Raw genomic sequence first — 23,013 nt, 5'->3', positions numbered from 1 at the left:
TTATAGAGAAATAAATAAATAAATAAATCTGTCTGTCCAGATTTGAATTCCAGAGTAGTGAGGTTTTCTATTCCATAGTCCCTATCTGGCTGGCTCTTTTTTCACATACACAAAACATCAGTTTAGATTATCTTTTTTTCCAGTTAAGGAAAAATTAAACCAAAAAGCAGAAGACACATGCTGACTCCAGGAAGTTTGCTCACGTGGTGCAGAATGAAACCTCCTTATACCAGCACAAGGCAACAAAGGCATCATGCCAGAAATATGCTCAAGGTGAGGGACCTCCACCTACCTGAAATGTCCCCGAGCAGAGCTGGGGATGTGGCCGTAGAGAAGGAGGCCTCAGATTTCCCTGACTTCCTCCTCCCCCATCTCTGTACCAACAGCATCTGTACAAACAGCATGGGACTGGGCCCTCTGTCTCCAGAATGAGAAGATGACAAGTGAAATGGCTACATTAAGCTGACAAAACATGTAAACTTGTTTCTCACAGAGAACAGAGTTGTAATAGTCACTCTGTCCCCCTCACCAATACTGGTTAACACATCCCAGGGTTTTCGTTATTACATGTGAACCTGGTTTTAAGGGGGTTATTCCTTCACTGGCCAAAGACAAAAAGGGGTATCTATGACCACTTATCTATCTTTTTTCCATTTATGATGGGAAAAAGTCTTTCTATACATTCACCTGGACAGTCTACAGATCAGCTGGTGGACCATAGCTTGTATGGGCAATAATTCCTGGCAAGAATCTGATTTTTCCTCCTCAAGCTTTTAAGATATGATGCTCAATTCCCTGTGCAGGAATGTAAGACTGAACCTCACAAAGAGATGTCAAGGAAAAATAAAAACTGTGGAGCAAATTATTTTCTGATGAAATTACAATGAGAAAAAACTTGAGGAGAAAAGTAATAGGGATAAATTTCACACTCCAGCTCTCCTGCCCAAATGTGCACTGTAACTACCTTGAGCCTGATGAAAAATAGCACTCTCAAGCCCCTTAGCTCACACATGAACACCTTCAGTCTGGCACAGGGGCCTGAGCCTCTGGAACAGTGCAAGCTGGTGTTGGAATAGCAGTGATTATCACACCTGTATGCATCTCCTGTTCCACACCACGTCTGTCCCATGGGAGACAGACCTGGAGTTACCGCAGGAATGCCATGGTTACACACAGGGAGAGAGCAGTTTGGGGGGACTTTTCTCATATGCGTCCAATATGAGGAACAAGCACAACATTCCTCAGCTGCAGGACTAGTTTGGGGCACACTTAGCAGTGGGCTTCAAACAGGTCTTCCCAGCCTTTGACATAGACAAAGCTCAACATCATGGATGCACAGCAACTTCTAAAATGTTCTGACTGATTTTCCTGAGGAAGTGCACAAATCCCTCTTTTGATCTCTTCCAACCCAAAATAAGCATCCTACACTGAATGAAAGGAAGCCCAATCCTTGGCTGAGTGGGTGTTTCAGGTTTCCACCCCTCCAATAACAGATCACTATTAAATCAAGGCCCCCAAAAAACTGAACACCTCCCATTTGCACTAAACACAACAGTTTGATACTTTTTCTGCACAATATGATAAAAAGTGGTGTATTGACTAGCTGTATTTTAGTGAAAAAATCTCCTGTGTCCATCCCTAAGCTACCTAACTTTCTGAGGAAAACACTGAAAATTACGAATCAGTCTTTAAGATCTTACAGTTTCTATACCAACAAATCTAATTGCACTTGCCACACTGTACTTCTTCAGATACTTATCTGAAGAGAAACAATGTTCCCCTAAATCAGCTTTTTAATAAAAACACATATGCATGTGCTGTTTATTGTACTTTAAAAATACAAAAAGAAAAAAAAAAGTGGAGCGCAAAGAAAGTCCTTCAAACTGCATTTGGAGAGTGACCTAAGATGTGGGAAAGTTGTCTATTGCTTATGTTATTTTTTCACCCACTTTTGAGTGCTTTGAGGCTACATTTCCCCTGAGTTATGACAGATATTGCCACCCACCTTAGTTCTTCCTGCCTCTGCCCTAACAGAACCTCTTTGTTGTTTTATCTAATCAGATTCAGAGGCCCTGCTAGAGTTGGCTCTTTCAGACTGTTCAAAGCGGTTATATTTCTTATTTCCCAGGCTTCAGAAGAACTAAAAATAACCAAGTGAAAATCTGAAATGCAAAGCTAACATTCCCGCCAGTGCTAAGCAGATATGTTGTCAGGATCAACGAAAGATGTTACAGATCTTTAAATTTTTAATAAATCAGAATACTTAATTTTTCTCTGCAGAATTTTCTGAGTTTGATCTTTCCTAAGCCACCAAAAAATTTTTATCAAAATATTTACCTTAACTTTTTCTGAACAGAACACATGCAGTGTGGTTTCACACAAAGAGAAAAACTTACTACAAAACTTTCTATATTCAAAGGAGAATAGTCAAGGCAGATGAGGGTTTAAATTATCTCAGGTGGAAGTGACCCAAGTTGCATCTCCAGTCCCACAGAGTAGGAATTGTAAATATGTTGCCTGATGCCAAGAACTGAGAATTTTCACTGGCAAAGAAGGACCTACAGTAGGCACAGGGCAGCATCATTATCAAAATGTGCTACAGTTAGTCAAACCAGCCATGTTTGTATCTATCTTTGCATAATAATTTTCCCGGAGTTCTCAAAAGCAACAGATGGGATCTTGCTCCACTAGCTGGATTACACAGTGGAGCAATGTTTTCCAACAAGTTTACAGAGAATCAGAAAAAGAAAGAAAAAGCAGTGTTAAATGGAAAATTGGAAATTGGAAAATGCACTTTAATCTGAGAGAGTGATAAGCACCTTTAATTACTGACAGCAGTCACCCTCTTGAAAGAATTTTTAACAGCTTACAGTTGCTGGCGATAGGAGAGTTTCCTCTGTGATGGTGAAGGATTTATTCCTGCAGCCAGTAATTACAGCAACTTTGCACTCTTCCACAGAAACTGAAAACTTGGCAGTACAGGGCACAACATTAAGGCAATTAAACATTTACACAAATAAGCCAGAGGGAGGATCCATTTTCAAAAAGCATGAGAAACAGTGCGTGTCTGCTAACTTCCAGAAAACAGGAAATGACCAGCAACAGCCCAGGTTCCAAACTCCAAACTCCAAACTCCAAACTCTGCGGCTCCCTTCAAAGGATGCAAGAAGAAATAAGGTTTGTGAACAGTCTGAGTCTCTGGAATAATCTGAAACATGACACAGAATTTAGTCCTCAGCCTGTGGAGAAAATTAATGACGGAAAAAACTATACCATGAGATGCTGAGTTCAGGCTACTGTAACTGAATCGACCAAAAATCCAGCCCTTGGGATCTGAGGACTTGTTATCAGTGATGGAACAAAATGAGACCTGCAGCGAACCAAAAGTGAAAGTATTAAAAATGCTCTTTTAAACTACAATTCTAGTTATGTGAACTATTTTATAACTAATCCTAATTTGACCACCATTTTCTCTCACATGGAATATGGTTCCACACAATTCTTTTTGTTTTCTGTGCAATTTCTAGTTATGGAAGGCTTTTCTTTTTTCAGATGTGCATACTGGAAAGGGCTTTTATTGCATCGTCACTTAAAGAAATCTCATCCTGGTGAGCATACACAGAAAATGCAATTTTAACTTCTTAGACCAGCACTGTTTGTTTCCTTTTGATTCAATAGGAAACTGTTAACCCTTAAAAAAACATAACCAAGAATATGGTGAAATATTTATTATCATAATCTCGTATTTCACATATTTGCAGCTCAGAACTGAAATACTATCAGATGCAATACTTCAGCCAAAGTGAATATGGCAGAGGTTTTTGGTTTTTATTTGGTATCTTTTCCCCATTGACTTTTATTGAAATTAGACAACAGAAGTGTGGATATTTTATTCCTTTTAATTTTGCCAATTATCTTTGGAAATTACTATAATAAACCATGAAGCCTCATATTTTTGCCATTTAGCAAGAAAAACATATGTGCTATGTGTGCACATGCCACATATTCAAATGAGAAGCCAATGACTACAGCAGGAAAATCTGGTTTCATAGAAGCCAACAAAGGCTTCCCACCCATCTCAGTAGAGCCTGAAATTTACCTTATAATCTGGGGCTCTGTCCAGCAGGATCTATTTTAGCATTTGCATCCATCCTTCTGCTTTATTAGCACTGCTGCCCAAATTGCCATGTTCCTGGCTGAAATTCATGGCTAGCCCTGCTCTCCCATTTTTAAGTTCTGCTGTTAAGAGCTCTTGAGAAAATTGCTCCAACTGGTTGGCATTAGAAGGAAATGAAAATCTTTTAAGTGGCTATTGTGCATGTTATTTGAATGCACTGGATGACATTTCAACACCAAGCAATGCCTCCTCTCCACCACAGTCATCAAGAGTGGTTTAGGTTTTTTCTTTCCCATATGGGCACTGAGGTTTCCAACAGCATTGATCCCTCTGCACATTTTTCTATACTTTGTACAAGGCTCTTTGAACATATTTCGGCAAACAGAAAAGCTTCAATGTGCAACAGTTTTTAGCAGCTTGAAGGGCTGAGCCCTTGATGTGATTATTTGATCATATATGAAGTAACTCTCATGATCAATGAATGATGTCACAGCTATCACTTTGAAGTTAATAGTAAAATTTGCATTGGCTTAAATCTGAGCAGGATCAAGGCATGAAGCATGACTGACATTCTTTTAATTAATTTCCATATTTCTTTTTAAATTCTCATGCCTCACTCCATGCTTTTTCACGCAACAAGAGAAAAGAGTCAATGTTGGAAATTGATGTTTTCACCATCAGTGGGCTGTCGTGTGTAACAAATTGTTCTAGTATATTAGTTTATGTGGGCATTCTGTCCTTGATCAGCTCCCACATTTCCCACAGACAGCAGCAGAAGTTGCACATAAAGATGAAAAAAATACTTTGCAAATGGAAACATAATACTCCATCTGCAGACAATAGGCCTGACTGAAAGAAGTGCTGCAGCACCTTTAGCAAATAATTCCTACAGACTTGTGTGGAAAATACAGAGCCCATATTTCTTTGCTTCTTTAAATTTAAATTATAATTTATACTAGCATAAAAAAATCTGGGATACATAAAGGCCACATTGGAAGCGCTGTCTTTATCTCTCGAGCTAACAGGAAATGAGAGGCAGTAATAGGACTTTAACTGGTTTCTCACTTGCAATGAATATCCAAACACTGATTGAAGAAAACTTCCTTTCAAAATCTTTTCATTCCAAGTCTGCTGAACAGAGAATCAAAACGTGTGTGTGTGTGCGTGTGTGAACAATGTCCATTTGTATTCTTAAGTGAACTTGTTTTATTTTGCCATTTACTAAACGCTGGCATAAAAATTCCTGAAGCAACGTGACTCTCACAACAAACACAACTGACAGACCCTCGCTGGAGAGCACATGCAAGCACAGACTGCAATTGTTCTGTGGTTATTTGAGAGGCAGTGGTCAGGGAAACAGGGGTCATTAATTTCCCTGCATGTTTTAAACATTTCCAGAGATGTGCTAAAATGCATTAAAAGCACAACGGGCCGACATCTAAGGCTGAAACATTAGGAAAACTTTAGAAAGGGATTTCTGTGAAAAAACGAGGAGAGATGCTTTGAGTTTGACCCTTGCATTAGGGAATTAAACACACTTTTAACCCTTTCCTCGTTGCTTTTCCTGAAAATCAGTTGCATGACTTCTGGAGAAGTACTTGGGGTGGAGGCGGGAAGAAACCTGCTCCGACCGCGTGTGACTGCGGGCTGTGGGAGCTGCTGAGGGCCTTCGGTGCCCGCTCGGCTGCTGCGTGTGAGGCCAGGCTGGTTCCTGAGCGCTCGGACATGGAAATGCCCCAACCCCGGGCTGGTTCCTGAGCGCTCGGACATGGAAACGCCCCAGCCCCAGGCTGGTTCCTGAACGCTCGGACATGGAAATGCCCCAACCCCGGGCTGGTTCCTGAGCGCTCGGACATGGAAACGCCCCAGCCCCAGGCTGGTTCCTGAACGCTCGGACATGGAAATGCCCCAAACCCACGTTGGTTCCTGAGCGCTCGGACATGGAAATGCCCCAAACCCACGTTGGTTCCTGAGCGCTCGGACATGGAAATGCCCCAAGGCCGTCCGCCCTGACCGCTCAGGGACCACCCCCACCCGCCAGGGGGCGCCACTCCACACGCCGGCCCCTTCCGCCAGTGCCGCCCGTCAATGGCGCCCGGGCTCGTCCCCGTCTCCGTCCCCGTCCCCCCGTGTGTCCCGCAGCGGGCATGGCGCCCGGGCCCGTCCCGTCCCGTGCCGTGTGCCCGCCCCCGTGCCGTGTGCCCCGCGGCGGGCGGGCGGGGCACAGGGAAGCTGGTGGATTTGGCGGAATCACGTGGCGCGGTCCCTGCTGGCGGGCGGGACGGTGGCCGGGAGGGTTTCCCGGGCAACGGCGCCGCCGGCGAGCGGGGCGGCCCTGGCCGAGCGGGGCCCGGCGCGGTGCAGGTACGCGCCCGGCGCCCGGGCAGCGCTCGGCTCCGAGCCGCGGCCAGTTCCCTCTCCCGCTGCTCCCCGGGGCGCCCGTCGGGCCTTGGAGCCGAGCCCTGCCCGCCCGTCCCCGAACCCCCGCGCGGCCGTGCGCCAACCGCGTGTGTGCTCCAGGGAAAGCCGGAGGAGGAGGAAGAGGATCAGGTCACGGCTGGGATGATGAAAAGGTTACGTGCAATGTGTTAGGCTGTTTAAGCTTTCCTACATCCCCGTGGTTTAGCCCTACCTCCTCAAAACTTCCGCTTTTTGCGCTGTGTTGGAGCATGTATCCCAGCAAGCGCCGCCTTTGTTTTGTGCGCGAAGTCATTTGTGAGCCGCCAGGTCTGAAGATACGGCTGAAAAGTATATTTGCTAAGGTTAATGTGTGCCTATGATCTTCTGTTACCGAAATTGTAAACATGTTTGTCGTCCTTTAAATTACACATTGCTAATTTTTATAAAAGATGTGGTTAGAGGGTAGGCAGACGAAAGCCATCATTCTAATGTAGGAAGAAGTACAGATAATGTCAGGAGAATCACTTCGTTTTTCTGGCAAGGCTAGAATTAAGTATTCCCCACTTGCTAAAGTAGCTGGCACAGTTAGTAAATTGCTAAAGCATCCTGCATTTAACATCGAGTGTTCTTTGATGTGAAAGTATAAAAGGATACTGGATTATGTGTGCCTTGAGAGGTAATGTTCTTAATCTCCTTACCATGTTTTCAGAGATATCGTCCAAATGCTTACATAAGGATATCGTGCTGAATTCAACGCCTGGGCAGTCTGCTATAAAACTTCTTTTTTTTAACTGCCAAAGCCAAAGTGTCGGGTGGTCTATGGATGGATAAGGAGTGAAAGCAGGAAACAGTTGTCACAACTCGCCTGTCAAAATCAATTTACTAGGTAGGTAACAGTCCTGTGTACTGAGTGGGCTCCATACTGGGGGAAGTTTTATTTAATGGTAAAATCACTTTTGCAAATGTTTAGCCCTTTTATGTTTACATCACACTTCTCAGGCTGGAAGATGCTAGTGCAGTTTAATGCTGCCATACATATGCAGTTTTGAAGGCAGCCATATGTGTTGAGCAGTGTGATACACAAAAGCTTTGCAGCCTTTTGATTGCTGGGCATATTTTATACCTGAGAAGTTGATGCAGACTTGGGGAAGGAGAGGGGGGCAGGTGTCATTGGCTTTCAGCGTCAAGGCAGATCAAACCAAATGCCATTTCCTAACCTTAAAAAGATTTACGTGTGTTTATTGTTTACTAAATCCAAAGCACAGCAGAGATGATGAAACAAAACTAACAGTGCCAGATGTCCCCAATGTTGGAGAAGAAGCATAGAAAGGAATTAAAAACCCTTAAAATGGAAATATTACTGGAGTAGATTCTCTTTTGATTATTAACAAAATGCTTAATTGTGGGTTTCTAAGAGAGCTGGTTTTTGAAGAAAAGTGTAAAGATGCTGAAGTGAATCATATTTTATTTTTCTCTCAAAGTTTAAATGCTGAAGCTGGTGTTTTGGAAATGAGTATTTTGGATATAAGGAATTTGGGTGATCTAGATACATTTGCACTGATTCATTCAGAAATTGGTTTCCTAAGGGATGGGAGAATGGTGTTTGTCATCTTTCAAGTTTTGGATTGGGTTTTTTTGCTTGTAGCTCTAGTCAAGCAAATCATTATGTTACGTGAATTTCAGAATGCATTTAATTAACTTCAATTTAAATTTTAGTTTTTAGACTCAGTTGTTCGGAAGGTAAAATCCAGTTGCAAATTATGGCTCATCGATTTTCAAAAGAAGAATTAGATGAGCAGTTTGAAGAGTTTCTGAAAGAGGTATGTTTGACAACAAGGTCACATCCCCTATTCTCTATTAAAAATGGGGAAGACTGAGTGTGGAAGAATATGAAATGTGAGATTCAGCTGTGCTTTTATCACATAATTAACATATGGGTCTTTGTAAGGTCTTAATTGCTAAGCTGAATTCATACTATTTTGCTGTATTGAAAACAGAAAAGTTTTATAATTAAATAAATATTTTGTCATTGCCTGGTTGTATCTTCAGAAAGAGCCCTTGGTTCTTGATTTTTGTTTCGGTTTTATTGTTGCTGCTACTTAGTACCAGAAGCTTCAAATTGATGTATAATTTAAAATGTGGTAAAAAAAATCTCCTGTATATAAACACAAGCTGTGTTTTTAAAATTTCTGAATTTTTCTGTGCAGTGCTTACTCTCACTGAATTATATTTTAAAATTCTTGTATAGAATGAAGCATGTTGCAGTGATTAGAAAATCTGAATTAGATTCTTTTAATTCCTCATGGTGCTTCATGGTTTTGAGTACTGGCAAAATCATGCAAGTCTGTGGGTTGTGACTTAAGCTAAGAATAATCAGACATGATCTAAATGCTCTGATAGGTATGTTTTTTTCAATGCAAATAGACCTGTAATTTCAGAACTAGCCCTCTGGTCTGTCAGAACATGGTGTGGTAACCCTATAATATAAATACTGCTGCATAGGGCCTTTACTAGATTTTAATTCTGTATATAAGCATACCTTGTGATGGCAGAGAATATTTCTGGAGTCTCTGTTATATGTAATGTATGCTTGAATTTTTTTTAAAGTAGAGGCTGTGTTACAATTTAATGACTTGTGAAAAGTAATTAAATTAAATGAGTAACTAAGTTAGCACTTCTGAATTCACTGAAATTATTAATGTTAGTTAAATGAGAAAACTAGTCTTTGCATTTCCTTCAAAATTCTTTACTTACTGTTGTTACAGAGGGAGTTGCTCTGGGGAAGAGAAAGGAGTTTTATTCTTTTATTTGTTATGCACATCTGTCAAAACTCTGCCTGTGTTTGTTTCTAGTATTTCATTCCTCATTAGACATGCTCTTCTTCCCCCTCAGCTATTGCCCACATTGAGGATGCTCATAAAAAAAAAAACCCTCAAATAACTATTGAATTATTCTAAGTGGCATTTGGAATGTCCCAGAGAATGTAACTTTAAAATTCATGTCTTTTTTTTTTATATATAATTTCAATCCAAGGCTGTTTTCAAACTGCTAATCCAGTTATTAAAATATGCACTGTGATTTTTGCCAGCTAGATACAGACCTGAATAACAATGACATTATCATTATCTACTCTCTGTTATTTTTACACAGGCATCTTCCGCTATGTCCTTCTCCTTGCTTTTGTTTTTTTATAAAAAGGGTTTGACCTTTTAATATTAGAAAGATGAGAAACTGATGTGCTCCATATCTTGAAATCTCTCTGTAGGTGATGTTTGTGTTGAGAGTGTCGCAGCAGGTGGAGAATAGTAAAATCTGTTTCTCAGTAGTTTGGAGCAGACTTAATATTGTTTAAGCAAATCTTTCAAAGAGGAAATGGAGCCAGATTTTTCACTTTTAAATAACTCTTAATGAATCTGTGTTTGGGGTGAGGCTGTGTATGTATGTTTGTGATTAAAACATATGAAGTTAAAAGAAAGACTGTATATACAGCTGGATGATGCAGGTCTAATATGAGGATTAAACGAAGTCTTTTGGCATATATACTGAACTTTAAAAGCTATCAGTGGATTTTCTAGACTATTATCATTATACAGAAGGAAACACAAATGTGTAATAACAATGACTGCATGTAGAATAAATCCTTTAATTATTCCCTCTGCCTGGTCATGCTTATTCTCAACCCCTTGCCAAGACCCCCTGTTGTCATCCATAATTCTTCCCATAATCCTTCCTCCTCCACTGGCTGTGTTCCTGTCGTCCACCCACTCCTCACCATCAGTATCTTGTTTTGGTGTGCTTCCTCCTGTTGTCAATTGGATTTCCCTTAAGCATCATCTTTCATACTGGTTTAGCTCCAGGTTTTCAGTATTTGCTGTGATGTTCTCTTGGGATGTGCAATGTGAGGAAGTCTTTCTAATACACAGTGCTTCAATTCATTGAATTAATTGCCCTTTTTTGATGACTCAAAGCAATGTTGTGAAAAAGCTGTTGTCTGCTTCTAGTATTTTCAGTTGACCTTTGCTCTACTTGATATTAATGGACACTTGAGAAGGAAGACTTTCAAAAGGAAAGGCTATACCATCTTATTAGAATATCTGTAGAATGGTATCTGGAAGAGAAACATTGCACATTAAGCCATGTTAGAGAAACATTTTAAGTTTTTATTAAAAGATTGAACATATTATTGTGTAATAAAAGCATATTTTGGAGTAGACTTATTTAATTGAATAATACTGGTTTCATTAATTAATTAGGACAACTGGTCATGAAAGTCTGAGTGGTTTAGATCAAATTCTGTATTATCTGTCTTTTTTAAGTTCCTTCACATGCAAAGGAGGTGGTAAGCTGATGATGTGCCATGTAGTTGTCCTAGTTCTTAAAACTGCCTCTTTAGGCTTTTATTAATGTTGAGATTAAACAACTGACACTTTTTGTGTGTCTGTGTTCCTGAAAGGCTGAGAGTCTGTCTTATGGAGGAGGGGAAGGAACAAATTGGTGCCTTTTACTGGTGCTGAGAAGTCATTACGAGTCCAAAAAGTTGATTGATGATTGATTGATTTACCTTTTTTTCAAAGGAAGGAAAAAAATCTGGAAGTTTTGCTGTTGAGACAACTGATATGTTGGGAAAAATGCACCAGTATTTTTGTGTCAGCATTTCTCTCCCAGCTGCTGCACCTTTACTGTCTGCAGTTGACAAGATGGCTGGACGTGGAAAGTTTCCAGAATTTGAGCACAGCCTGTGGGAGTTGCAGGTTCTTTAGTTACAATCCACTAAGGAGCGTGAGCATTCACTGAAGTTCTGCTTGCAAAGCAGAGGGTATGTTAGTTGTAAAAGAAACAGCAAGTGATAACAGAGCTTGCTTGCATCAAGCACCTGTCATTGCTTCCAGCTAGCAGGAGGCAGTCTGACCTTTGGGGACAATGGCACTAGTACTTGTGTTGTGACTAGTGTCAGGAAATTGTTATTAATGGGATATTTATTAGAAATCTAAGGCTGTTTTGTTCTATGTCACAGAGTCAACTTAGAGAAATTGCAGTGCATCCTGTTGTCTCGCAGTTTTGTAATTTATTAAAATTATGGTTTTTTAAAGTGTAAGGCTCAGAGCACTTCTTTCTTTCTGAGATGTATGACAGGCATTAAGTTTTCTCTAGTGAAACTGAAAGCTCTAAAGATGTTCTTGATCAGAGATACTAATAAGAATATTTTATTGCAGTTATTTTTTCTTAAATTATAGTTTTATATAATTGGCATTTGATTTTTTGAATGAAGAAGTTGAAGTTTTAGTCATATAGTAAAAGTAGGCTTTTATTGGCAGTGTTTTAATGTAATAGGAGGCAGTGGATTGCAGAGGCTTGTTTTAATAAAATATACTCTTGTGTTTTACATGTTAGGTATCCACAATCCTGTTGCCTCTAATATTGGGTCTATACTATCAGATTTTCTTATTTGTGACTATTACAAAAGCAAAGCTTTTGAAATTTTCCCATGTGGTGCATTTCATATGTGAATTCTTTGTTTCTTACCATTTATGGCTTTTACTAACTCTGTGCACCTTGTTCTCTAAAACACTTTAGGACAATTGGTTTTAACAGTTGTAGCTAAAAATTTAGATTAAAAGTATTCCATTCCCCTTAACCCCAGTTGCTGCACAAAGAATATGTAGAACATAAGGTTGCAGTGCAGTAGTTTAATGAATATTTCCTTGTTCAGTGTGTGGATAGCTAATTGTGACTCTGAGCCTACTGTAAGCCATAAAGAGCTTTATTAAAGGAAAAGAGCAGAGGTTAGTTGTCTTTTCCTTCCTGTTACCTATCAGTAATTTAAATTCATATGGTGTCCATACTCAGATTTTTTTCCATTAATTTAAGCCATCAGTCAAAATCAGTGTGGATGACTAACACATATGAAAGTTTAATACACAGTTGGGTAGGAATGGCTGTGGCATTTTTATTATATTCCATGAATACAAAGTATAAAATTAATTTCTGAAATCTGATTTGCTGGCAGCCAGAATCTTGCTGGTGCACATTTACTTTTAGAATATTAATAATAATGTTCACGTACAAAGCAAGGACAAGGTAAATTTTTTTCTGCTCTAATTCATGATCTTCAGGGATATAGTCAGAGTTTTGTTTCTTACATGTCTTAACTAATTGAAAAAGAGCTGATTATGCTGTTTATTTGAACATACGTTCTCTGAAGCAGTCAACTTTTAATATATCCAAATTCTGGCAGTGGGATTATTAAAATATATGGTATTATGCCATATGAATATAGCTATTGTTTCTTAATCATGCATATGCAAAAAAGGCAAACAGTGGGAAGTAATGAGCGGCATCTGGACTCAGAAGTCCAGAATCAAGTGGCTGAAACAATGTAAAAATCTAAAAGCTCTCTTTAATCTTATGTGCAATTTGTTCAGTCTCTTTCAGATGATTCACTTGGAAATTCAAAGAAAAAGTCCAGCATTCTTGAGAAATTGGGACAGCCCAGGAAAAAAGAAAAGAAGAAAAAGGATTCAGTGCCCTGGTGGTTATCTGAGGAAGACTCAGATGATGGTGGTAAATTTAAAGTTTTGCAATGTTTTGGCCACAGGGGGTCAGGCTAGTTCTTTCTCATACTGCATGTTAGGCCTGGTTTAAGATTAAGCTGATGACGCTCAAGTGTTTTAGAATGTTACAGTACCAGTTTGTAAAGCATAAAAGTCAATGAATTGTATTCTTTTAATGGTTCATATTCAAGCTGTATGCAAGCTGTCTGATGCTTTTTTTTTTTTTATGGCTCATATTCAAGCTGATGCAAGCTGTCAAAAGCTTTTTTCTGTAGCTTTTGAATTAATAAATCTTGTAAAAAAACCGCACATTATAAATAGTAAAATAGTTAGAAAATATAACTTACAAACTCGCAGAAATATTGGTGTATGTGTTTTGTAGCCAACCTGTTTTTTATACTGACTTTTTATAGCTTTCTGTTTTCAAAACTGTAGTGGAAAAAGACCAGTTTGTATAAACATATGCTAACTGCAACATTTGTAGTAGGCTGGAAAAGCACAAAGAAAGAAAAACTTTTCAACACCAGCCGAATCCAAGATGTATGTCTTCAGTATTCTCAACCTTTCCCTTGAGCCAAGAACTGTGGCTCAAGGCAAAATGGGCTGTGATGACATGATTGCTGGTTCAGTATTGACACGGTCACATAGTTCTGGATGAAAATATAAAATTGCTTGCAAGCGTTCCACCTCTTTTTTTTAATTTCCACATTGTCTTCTTGTTGGATAGTAAAACCTATAGTAGTGAGTTTCCACAGGATATTTGCCTCTTCTTCTTGTAGTAATTGGTGGTTTCTTAATTTTCATGATTGGTATTAATTGCAAGTGGACCCTAACAGAAAGTTGCAAAACTCAGCTTTTTCATCCGACAGAGTTAAAGCAGTTGTGCCATTTAGGCTTAATCCTAATAGGTGGTATTCTTATCTGGACTTGGACTTCTTATCTGTCTTGGCCTTTTAAGATGCTGATGTAAAACTCAGATGGATATGAGAAAGTTCTTATCAGGTGGTTATGAGAGATGATGATTTCCTTACAGCTTTTCAAATAATATAAGGATGGAGTGTTCTTGCTGGGCAATGTGAGAATTGGTTACCATGACCTCATTTTTCTACATACTATCAAAGAAAATTCTGATGACTTTAGAAGCTCAGCATGTTTCTATGGTTTTTCTGAGATGCTTGAGGAAACCCAACTTTGATACTTTTTAAGGTAGAAAACACACTGAAATAGGTTCATAAAGGGCAGGGTGATTACAAGTTTTAGAGACCGGTGCTTGTGTTTTTAGAGAACGGTGCTTGTGTGGATTAAGTAAAATTAAAAACAGAGTCACAAGAAACAATGTGATTATATTGGGATGTTCTATCCAAACAATTTCCACCACTGTCCTTTTTAAAATTAAGAATATCAGTTGTGCAGGTTAACTAGAGGTAAAGCTATTTAGAACTGGAACAAACTTGATCTACAATTTACTGATGTGTGAAATATCTGGTAAACTTTTCAAGGTGTCCCTTAAGAAAAGCTTCTCATTTAACAGAAAAACATTCAGAAGGTGAGCCTACCCAGTTTCACTAGTATGGAATCAATTTACATGCAAAAGAAGCTAGCCTGTTCATATTCATACTGTTGATGAGAGGCTGGTTTTTGGGGTTTTTTTGGAGGGAGTTGAAAGTAATTTGTGTGTAATGCATTTTGACTCCAAGATCCAGCATCTTGGCAGTTGGACATAACAATGCTGAGAATATAGGAGTGAAGGCAGGCCAAGTGTGCCACATCCATGGACAGAATTCTTCCTTGAGCACGGTTTTTGCCAGGCAGATTATTAGTTTTATTTCATTTACTGCTCTGTCACCACTCTGCATAGAATACCACACTCATGGAGCATATGCAATAAGCCATATCCCACCTACTACTTTAATATTGCCAAGCAGAGGGGCCTTTAATTCCTACTAGAGGGCCTTTCTCTTTCTGTCTTAGCAAGAAGGTGGTAACTTCGTGGCCTGAAGTGGATCTCCTGGTTGTGGCATCCCATTAGGAAAGGGATATATTTATCACACTGGACACTTGCAAATGGTAGCAGTTGCAAAATGTGTGCTATGATGAATGCCTGTCTGCAAGATAGGGTGTAGTTGTAGGGCAATTAACCTAGAGTCAAAAGAGAGCCATTTGCAGAGACCACCTTGACCACCTTTGGGATAAATTGAGTTTTCCTCTGCAGTTTTATGTGGCTATGATTTTATTTCGTGTAGATATATTTGTGGTGTTTTAAAATGACGGGTCGGGTGACTGTAAGGAATTCAGTGTGGATAGGCTTCCAGAACTGCTCATGTTTTCCTCTGTGTATCTCTCTGTTTGCCTTGTGTGCTTCCAAGTACTTTGTCAAATACCATTTTGCCATGTCTAATATTCGCAGCGTGTATATGTTGTGTGGTGTGTTGCTCAGACCTATTAAAAGTGGATGATAGCACAGCAACATTGCAATGTAAGTTACTGTGCTGGGTGACTGAGAAGATGATGATTCAGACTTGTAGTTCTTTGTAAGGAGATGTAAACATCTCCTAAATAGCAAAATAATTTCTTATGGGAGAAAATAATAACATTGCTGTGATACTAACAAACATGAAAATAAGCTGAATTTAATTTCAGGAAAGTGTCATGCCAGCATGCTTCAAAATTTTTTGAGACCCTTGTGTGTCCTTCTAGGCTTGAACCTTTATGGTGGTTGCAGATAGGACATAGTCAATAGACTATCAGCTAATAGAATTAATGTTTTTAAAGTTGTTTTATCATCATGAATCAAACTTATATAAATGCTTAAATCTTACCTTCACCCACAGTGTGGCACTGCATTCATTACTAATGCATGTTCCATATGTATAAGTTGATGTCTTTGGGTGTAACTGTTTAGAAATAATGTTATCTGAAGAAAGAAAGCCTGGATAATTAGCTTGTGTAATACACCAAGCTGATACGTTGCTTGCAGTTTGAGGTTTTGATTTTGAGTTACTTCATTATCTATATCATGCTTTCTTGAAAGACAAAGAGAAGATTAAATATGTACTCTACACTTACTTGTTCTTTTTTTTTCCCCCAAGGCATCTTGTTACAGAAGTGCCAGGAAATAGGTAGAGAGTTAAGCCAATAGCCTGTTTCACTGAGAAGTATAAAGTACATTTTATTATAACTCCATGAGTTATTCTAGGCGCATTTAAACTGTTTGTTCTTCAGCTTTAAACTGAAATGTGCAAATTATGATTCAAGGCACTGTCTTCCATATTGGACAGGTTGGAGACCTAGGTGATGTCCTTTCTACTTGCTTTTGTAATTTAAATGATAAAAAGAAATTGGATACTAAGAATTCCTGTCCTGTCTTGCTTGCATGTCTGTTCCTGCTGTTTGTCTTTTCAAGATCTTCAAATAAAATTTGTTAAAGTGAGAAAAGAGAAGAAACTGACAGAAAGCCATGCTGAAGTAGTGGAAAAAACTGAACAAAAGAGTCCCCATTCAGATTCCCAGTCTGGTATTTGATTAAATATGTTTTGATATATTCATTCAGTATCATCCTTGTATTATTAGTGTGTTTCCTGTAGAAAATCCTTAGCAAACTGTCCATTTGACCAAGCTGCCACATACTTCTTTTATCATTTTCAGAAGAAATTAATAATTGTCTGAATTTTTGCTCAGTTGTTGTAGCATCATATATCACGACATATAGTGATGTAGTAGGACAGAGTATTTCATGTCAGCCTGGGAAAAGGGGGAAATAACTTCAAAAATCTGAACAAAATATACTAAGTGCATCTTTAGTAAATAGAAAGTCTGTTACCCTTCTTGCATTTCATACTCAAGAAATATTAATATTCATTTTTCTGCTTGTTTAATTTCAAAGATAGCAGTCAGATAAGCATTTTACTTATTTTCTGTTGATGTGGTTCTTTTCCCTTTGTTGATGACTGTGCTGTTTTGTGCATGCTGCCCCTGGAATGGAAACAGCAGTTGGTATAACTTAAAAACTTAAATTGTTTCATCTGCATGATTATTTTAGTCAGTGTAACTTTAGATTCAGCATTTTATTTGGGTCATTTTGTTATCTGAAAAGAAACTCCAGCAAGTAAGTAGGAATTGTAAGCATTGACCAGTTAAATACTTCTGTATAAAAAACAATACCAATTAACTTGTCCTGATTTAAGCATGGCATTGGTATTAAACTCAAGCAGATCAGTAATGTTTTGGAGAGCCATGAAAATGAAATATTTGGTACTTGGTCTTTGGATCATGTTGGTGACGTAGTTTGTAGCCTATAGAACATCTCCCTGTATTAGTTTTCTAGAGTGTATGTGCTGTCTAGAAAAATGTATGTATATGTTTTCATAAGCCTCATTTGCATAGAATGGCATAGAAAAGCATCTCAGTCTGGGGAATAAATTTATTTCTCAAATTAGAATTAATGTTTGAAATATGAGCAATAGGACCTCTGTAGTTATTTCAAATTACTGTTTTAAAAGGTATCAGGTGTTTGCATTATTTACAGTAGATGGTATGCTGAAAACACTTCTAGTTTCCCCGTAAGTGTGGGAGAATATAGATCTAGAGGAGTAGTGCCTTGCTAGTGAACTTTCACAGCAGTTGAGGGAATAAAGGACCTATGCATTGTATCAGAATGGATTTAATACCATTTCTCTCCTTGCTGTACCAACTTCCTTTAGTTATCTTGGATGTTTGAGCTGTGCTCAGTTCTGGTCACATATCCCCATATTCCTTTTCTAAATAGGAGAAGTATTTGGCTTGATGTCCTAGACTACTCTCTCTTGTGTCAAGGTGAACTCAAAAGACCCCTAAGTAAGAGTTTTATCAGAATTACTCCAATCTGAAGCCTCTTCCACTGTGGCAATTTCAACATGGCAAAATCCAACACTGCCATGTAAGAGTCCATAGGAGGCCAGTAAGGTGGTCAGAGGGGTGAAGGACCTCTTTTATGAGGAAAGGTTGAGAGAATTGGCTTTGTTAAGCCCAGGAAAGAGACTTCAGGATGACCTAACTGTGCCCTTGCAGTACATGAAGGGAGCCTCCAAGAAAGATGGAGAGTAACTTTTGACAAGAGCATGTAGTGATGGGAGAAGGGGGAATGGTCTCACACTAAAAGAGAGTAGCTTTAGATTAGGTATTAGGAGGAAGTTCTTTGCTGTGAGTGTGATGAGGTACTGAATGGGTTGCTCAGAGAAGCTGTGGATGTCCCATCCCTGCAAGTGTTGAAGGCCAGATTGGATGGGGCTCTGAGCAGTCTGGTGTAGTGAAAGATGTCCCTGCCCGTGGCAGGGGCACTGGAACTGGATGATCTTTAAGGTCCCTTCCAACCCAAACCATTCTGTGATTCTTTGATCATGAGAGCAGTTTTCAACATAGGTGCTGTTATCTAAAACTTAATTCTGCTAACCTGAATGGAAGACGTTAGTTGTATTTGCAGCTGAGCAAGTCCCCAAAAGGGTTTGAGCAAACAAATGCAGTTCTTATATCTGACAGTGATAAAGACAGTATTATTTTATACTTATGTACCTGTGTTTTCCCACTTTTCTTTGTACCAGTCTACATGCTTCCTTTCGAACCTTGTAGTAAAAACCTTTTACTGTTGAAGTAGTTTTACTAGTTTTCTTTGTTTTCAGCTCACTTGTTGAGCTCCTAGAACAGTGTGATTGAATACAAAGTATACCTGGGTCAAGAATCTTTTTAAAAATTAGAAAAAAGGATGGAGAAGAGTAATTCTATTTCCAGAAGTTATAAGTATTAACTTTAGTTTTTAATTACAGTTAGAAAATTAGAAGTAATTCAGTGTACAAGAAATTGAACTGTATTACTTTTTCAGAAGTGTCACTTTGAAGTCTCACATCTTATTCTTCTCTGTATTCCCTGTCCACTATGCATTAAAATTTATAATGTTTATGTACACTTAGAAGTAGTTCCCTCTAAATCTTCCAGTGCATCTCGCAGCAAGGCTTTGTCTAAATCCAAAATGTTGGAAAAATTTCATAAGGACAAGAAATATTCATACTTAAATAAAGAAGACGGAGCCCTCGCTTCTGACAGTCCAGACAATTCTGAGGGTAACAAATTTACTGTATTTTCTATGGTATTAAAAAGGTAAAATTACTCAATTCTGACAGTCTTGGTCAGATTAGGAAAAAAATAAGTTACTTTTTGAAGTAGATGTTTGTCATTATCAGTTTGAGTCCTTTGTATTTATGTTTTCAAATGTTTCTCTGCAAGTGTGATAGTAAGAAATATTCAAAGGGAAAGTCGGGTTCTTATTTTAATTAATTTCAAGTGGCTGTACTTTAAAAAAGAATACTGTATATCATTAGCCACACAAAATATGGCTTAGAAACATACAGGTAGTGAAATCTTTGTCATTCAAGATAACTACTTAAGAAGCTTTTAAGAGAAGTAGCAAATACCCACTCCACAAAAACAAGTGGCTCTTGCTAGCCTCACTGAAATCCGTGGGACTGTTCAAACAGCCAAAAACAGAATGAAGAGACTATTAAATCCATATGAGTTCATATTTTCTCCAAGTTTGATAAGTTTCTCAGGGTTCAGATTGTGTAGGGTGAGAGAAAACAAATATTCTTGCCTTCACTAGCAGTGGGGAGTGTGTCTGGCTGTTGAGAGTGGCTAAGTTGCAAAGTTTAATGGCTGCAGAAACAGTATTTGATTTTCAGATTATTATGGAAGGTGTTTAAAAAAAAAAACAAACTCTGATTTGACTCAAACCCTGACTAGCACAATATTTAAAAATTATTAGATAGCTTACATAAACCCTGTGAAGCCTTGAAGATCAATGTACATCTGCTGAGAAATTTCACTGGATATGAGATGATTTAAATTTAAAAAAACACAGCAAAATGTTTTCTTTAAACTTTTGTTCTGTTAAACATTCTAATTGTTTTTTTTTACTGTTGTGTAATCCCTTCTCCTTTTTTGCAAATCTCTACACAGGAGGTCAGTTGCAGTTAGCATTTGATTCTGCTAATATATTCTCATTCAGAAATAGAGTGTTGGAGGTCTGGTGAGGGTATGGCTTATCTAAAGCTCTGCAAAAAACTTGTGACCCAGCTGCAAACAGACTCCTATTTGCTGTCTTGATAACTAGAATAGAGTGCCATCTGGGTAAATTACTTTAAAATACTGCATTTGGCTACCTGAGAAATGGGCTATTTGCATTTTTTTTACTTCTGTTCAGCACTTGGAGCTTTCCATTTTCTGTTTTTCAATGTAGCAATATGTATTTATTTAGGCATTAACTTTCTATACATGTGGAGCTTGACCTTTAGACAATGTCTCTGACATTTTTTTGTTCATGCAGGGCAAGTCAGTCAGAGCTCTATATTGAGGACAGAGCTGAGGTTAGATACAGGAATCCACATTCCAAGGTGTGGGATCTTCTGCATTTAGCCTGCCAATAAGACATGCAAGGGGACTTTATCATTAAAATCAAGAAAATAAACCTATTCTGTTTGTTAAAAAAGGAGGCTCTTACAATCAGAATGAACATGATGAGGGCTGCCCAGTAGAGAGGGAAAAGGTGTTGTCTCCTACTTTCCCACCTTCCCTCTCCCTAACTACATTTTCAGTACCAAAGGGAAAGGATTCTCCATTGTCATGATATAGGCAAGTATGGCATTTTTGAATGGGACTTGTATGGGCTTGTGTGGAGAACAGAGGAAGATCCCGGAGCTGAAGCACTTGGTCAGCACATGGAAGACTGATTTAGTGTTATTGATGTATGGATCTCCTCCAGTCTCCTGCAGCAGGAAATGAGCTGTTATCAGTGTCTTCACCCCTTCTGGTGTGCTCAGTACAAGGACACAGCTACAGTCTCAACATCATGTGGCCAGGCAGGACGAAAAATTTTGAGTGTTAGCAACTGATGATTCATGTTGGAAAAAATAGACTTAGTTTCTGTCCCTTCTGTGAGAACTGTTAAATAATTTCATGTGTCATTTAATAAAATGCATAAACAGCTTTTCTCCTATCCCTTCTCCAATGAGAACTTATTCAGAATCTAAGTATAAACGTATGTGTTTTGCAGGCAGGCAGAGGGGAGTTTTTGAACTAGGAGTGTCCTGCCATATCTGGCCTTTAGTCTTCTAAAAGGAAGTAGATACAGCAGTGTTCTGCCTGAGAGCCAGCAGAAAGTTGTTAAGGTGGTGTTGAACCCTCACAACAGTGAAATTGCAATTAGGAGAGAGCAGCTACAAGTTGCAATTGCATAAATGTGTAGAATGGCATAACTGTGTTCATCAGTGACTTTTCAGAGACTTTGATTACTATTATTTTCCTTATAGTATTTAAGCAACAAATGAAATGTAGCTGCTGAGCCAATGGCTTAGCAAGTTTAAAAAAATCTGTGGTGATCTGAGGTAGTAAATCAAATAAAATAGACTGGGTTTTAAGAAAGAAATATCTGTTTCTGCATAGGGTCTGTGTGTGAGGTTGTCCTTCATCAGTAATGTGACAGTAACTCAGTTGCATTTGAGTCATGCTGAACTTTAGGTATGTGTGGAAATATGAAGGATAATGTTTATAATAGCTTAATTAAAAAAGATTTACATATAGAATCAGTGGAAATTAGATGAATGAGACTCATGAGACTGTGTATCTTTGTAGTTGCAATGCAAGATTAAAACTGGTAGTTCTGGAAGGAGACTAGAAGACTGATGTGTCATACAAGTAGCTTTTAGATGGTAGTCAAGAATATTGCAACTTTTTTCCTAGGAATGCTTGAAGGCAATGGAAACTTTGTCAAGTTGCAGAACACTTCACAGCTTGTGGGAAAAAGTCATGAAAATATGGATGTGGAAAAGATGCAGCTTGAGAAAAGTAATGGAGATGCTGCTTCTCTGAGTAGAGACAGCCTGGAAGCAAATGGTGAGAACTGAGAGCCCAACCATTTCATCAAGTTAACTAGATCTAAATAAATTACTATTAAAAGCAGTTTACCTTAATTCATTTTAAGATGGGCTTTTTCACTTCTGTCAGCTGTGTTGTGAACTGAAGTCTCCTAGTGCTAGCTTGTGATGATTTGATACCATTAATACTTTATAAGTCTGTCTGTAGTTTTTGTTAACTATTGTGGCTATTCTGTGTGGATGTACAGCACAGACACAGTTTATTTTCTTTTTTGAAATTTAGATTCAATTTTAGCTTCTGGGCCTAATCAAAGTATCGTGGGAGTTGGATTGGATACCTTGGAAGAGCAAGAAGAAAAAGAGATCTTCTTTGCCAAGCTTGAACGAGAAGCTTCCTCTACTATTGATTATTCAAGATTAAATAAAGAGCTGGATTCCAATGATTCTGTCATACTTGCACCACTTGCAAGGTAATTTAGAGGAAAGAAAAGTGTTGGACTGTATTAGTGGGTGCATGTGGATTGGATATGGCCGCTGAGATTTTGTTGGATGATATCCTGTATATAATTTCAATCAGTTTTTTGTTTGTTTATTGTGGTTTGGCTTTTTTTCTTCAAGATAAGGACAGAAATGAATTCAATAAATAAAAGTGGGGTCATGACTTAGTGATGAGTGGATGTAGCTCCACAGTCTAGTGCATAACTCAGTAGTAACAGCATTCTTAACTGTAAGGAGTAACTAAAAAAAGAGGTAACAACTGATAGTAACAAGGACATAGATCAGGAGACATTCTGTGTCACTTTAGACATGATATTACAAATGAATCCAGAGGAAAGATACTTAATCTTCATAGACTAGGACAACCCATTTATAATCAGTTACGTGAAAATAAGTTCCAACATCTGTGAGAGAAATGGATGAAGGGAAAGTTCAGGCTGCTGTTGCTGGAAATGCTGAGTTCAGAGGCAACATCTGATATGGAAACAGTTGGAGGAGCAGAATTCTGGAGAGCTTTAGATAAGGACAAAACTTCTGTTTTATGGGAAAA

At 38.5% G+C, this 23,013-nt stretch overlaps 1 protein-coding gene and 1 long non-coding RNA gene across 9 annotated transcripts in view; one reads left to right on the top strand and one right to left on the bottom strand.

Moving 5' to 3' along the window:
• LOC119699862 overlaps positions 1 to 3,006 on the bottom strand; it is a 31,163-nt gene extending 28,157 nt beyond the window's left edge. Inside the window, exon 1 of the long non-coding RNA XR_005256570.1 lies at positions 2,871 to 3,006. This is a non-coding gene — a long non-coding RNA (uncharacterized LOC119699862). The remainder of the gene's footprint in view (positions 1 to 2,870) is intronic.
• A 3,060-nt stretch (positions 3,007 to 6,066) lies between these two features.
• Positions 6,067 to 23,013, top strand: part of CEP162 (centrosomal protein 162) — a 42,269-nt gene continuing 25,322 nt past the window's right edge. Inside the window, exons 1-8 of one of the 8 annotated variants that reach the window (XM_038132468.1) lie at positions 6,067 to 6,690; positions 7,227 to 7,403; positions 8,234 to 8,337; positions 12,940 to 13,075; positions 16,472 to 16,582; positions 19,005 to 19,160; positions 21,832 to 21,984; positions 22,249 to 22,435. In XM_038132468.1, the coding sequence (XP_037988396.1) occupies positions 8,278 to 8,337; positions 12,940 to 13,075; positions 16,472 to 16,582; positions 19,005 to 19,160; positions 21,832 to 21,984; positions 22,249 to 22,435 (803 nt within the window). In that variant the 5' untranslated portion in view covers positions 6,067 to 6,690; positions 7,227 to 7,403; positions 8,234 to 8,277. The other 7 variants (XM_038132469.1, XM_038132467.1, XM_038132464.1 and 4 more) reach the window with 7 other exon arrangements.

This window comes from Motacilla alba, chromosome 3, assembly GCF_015832195.1.
Source record: "Motacilla alba alba isolate MOTALB_02 chromosome 3, Motacilla_alba_V1.0_pri, whole genome shotgun sequence".
Lineage (NCBI taxonomy): Eukaryota > Metazoa > Chordata > Aves > Passeriformes > Motacillidae > Motacilla > Motacilla alba.
This window is presented reverse-complemented; position numbering and strand designations above follow the sequence as displayed.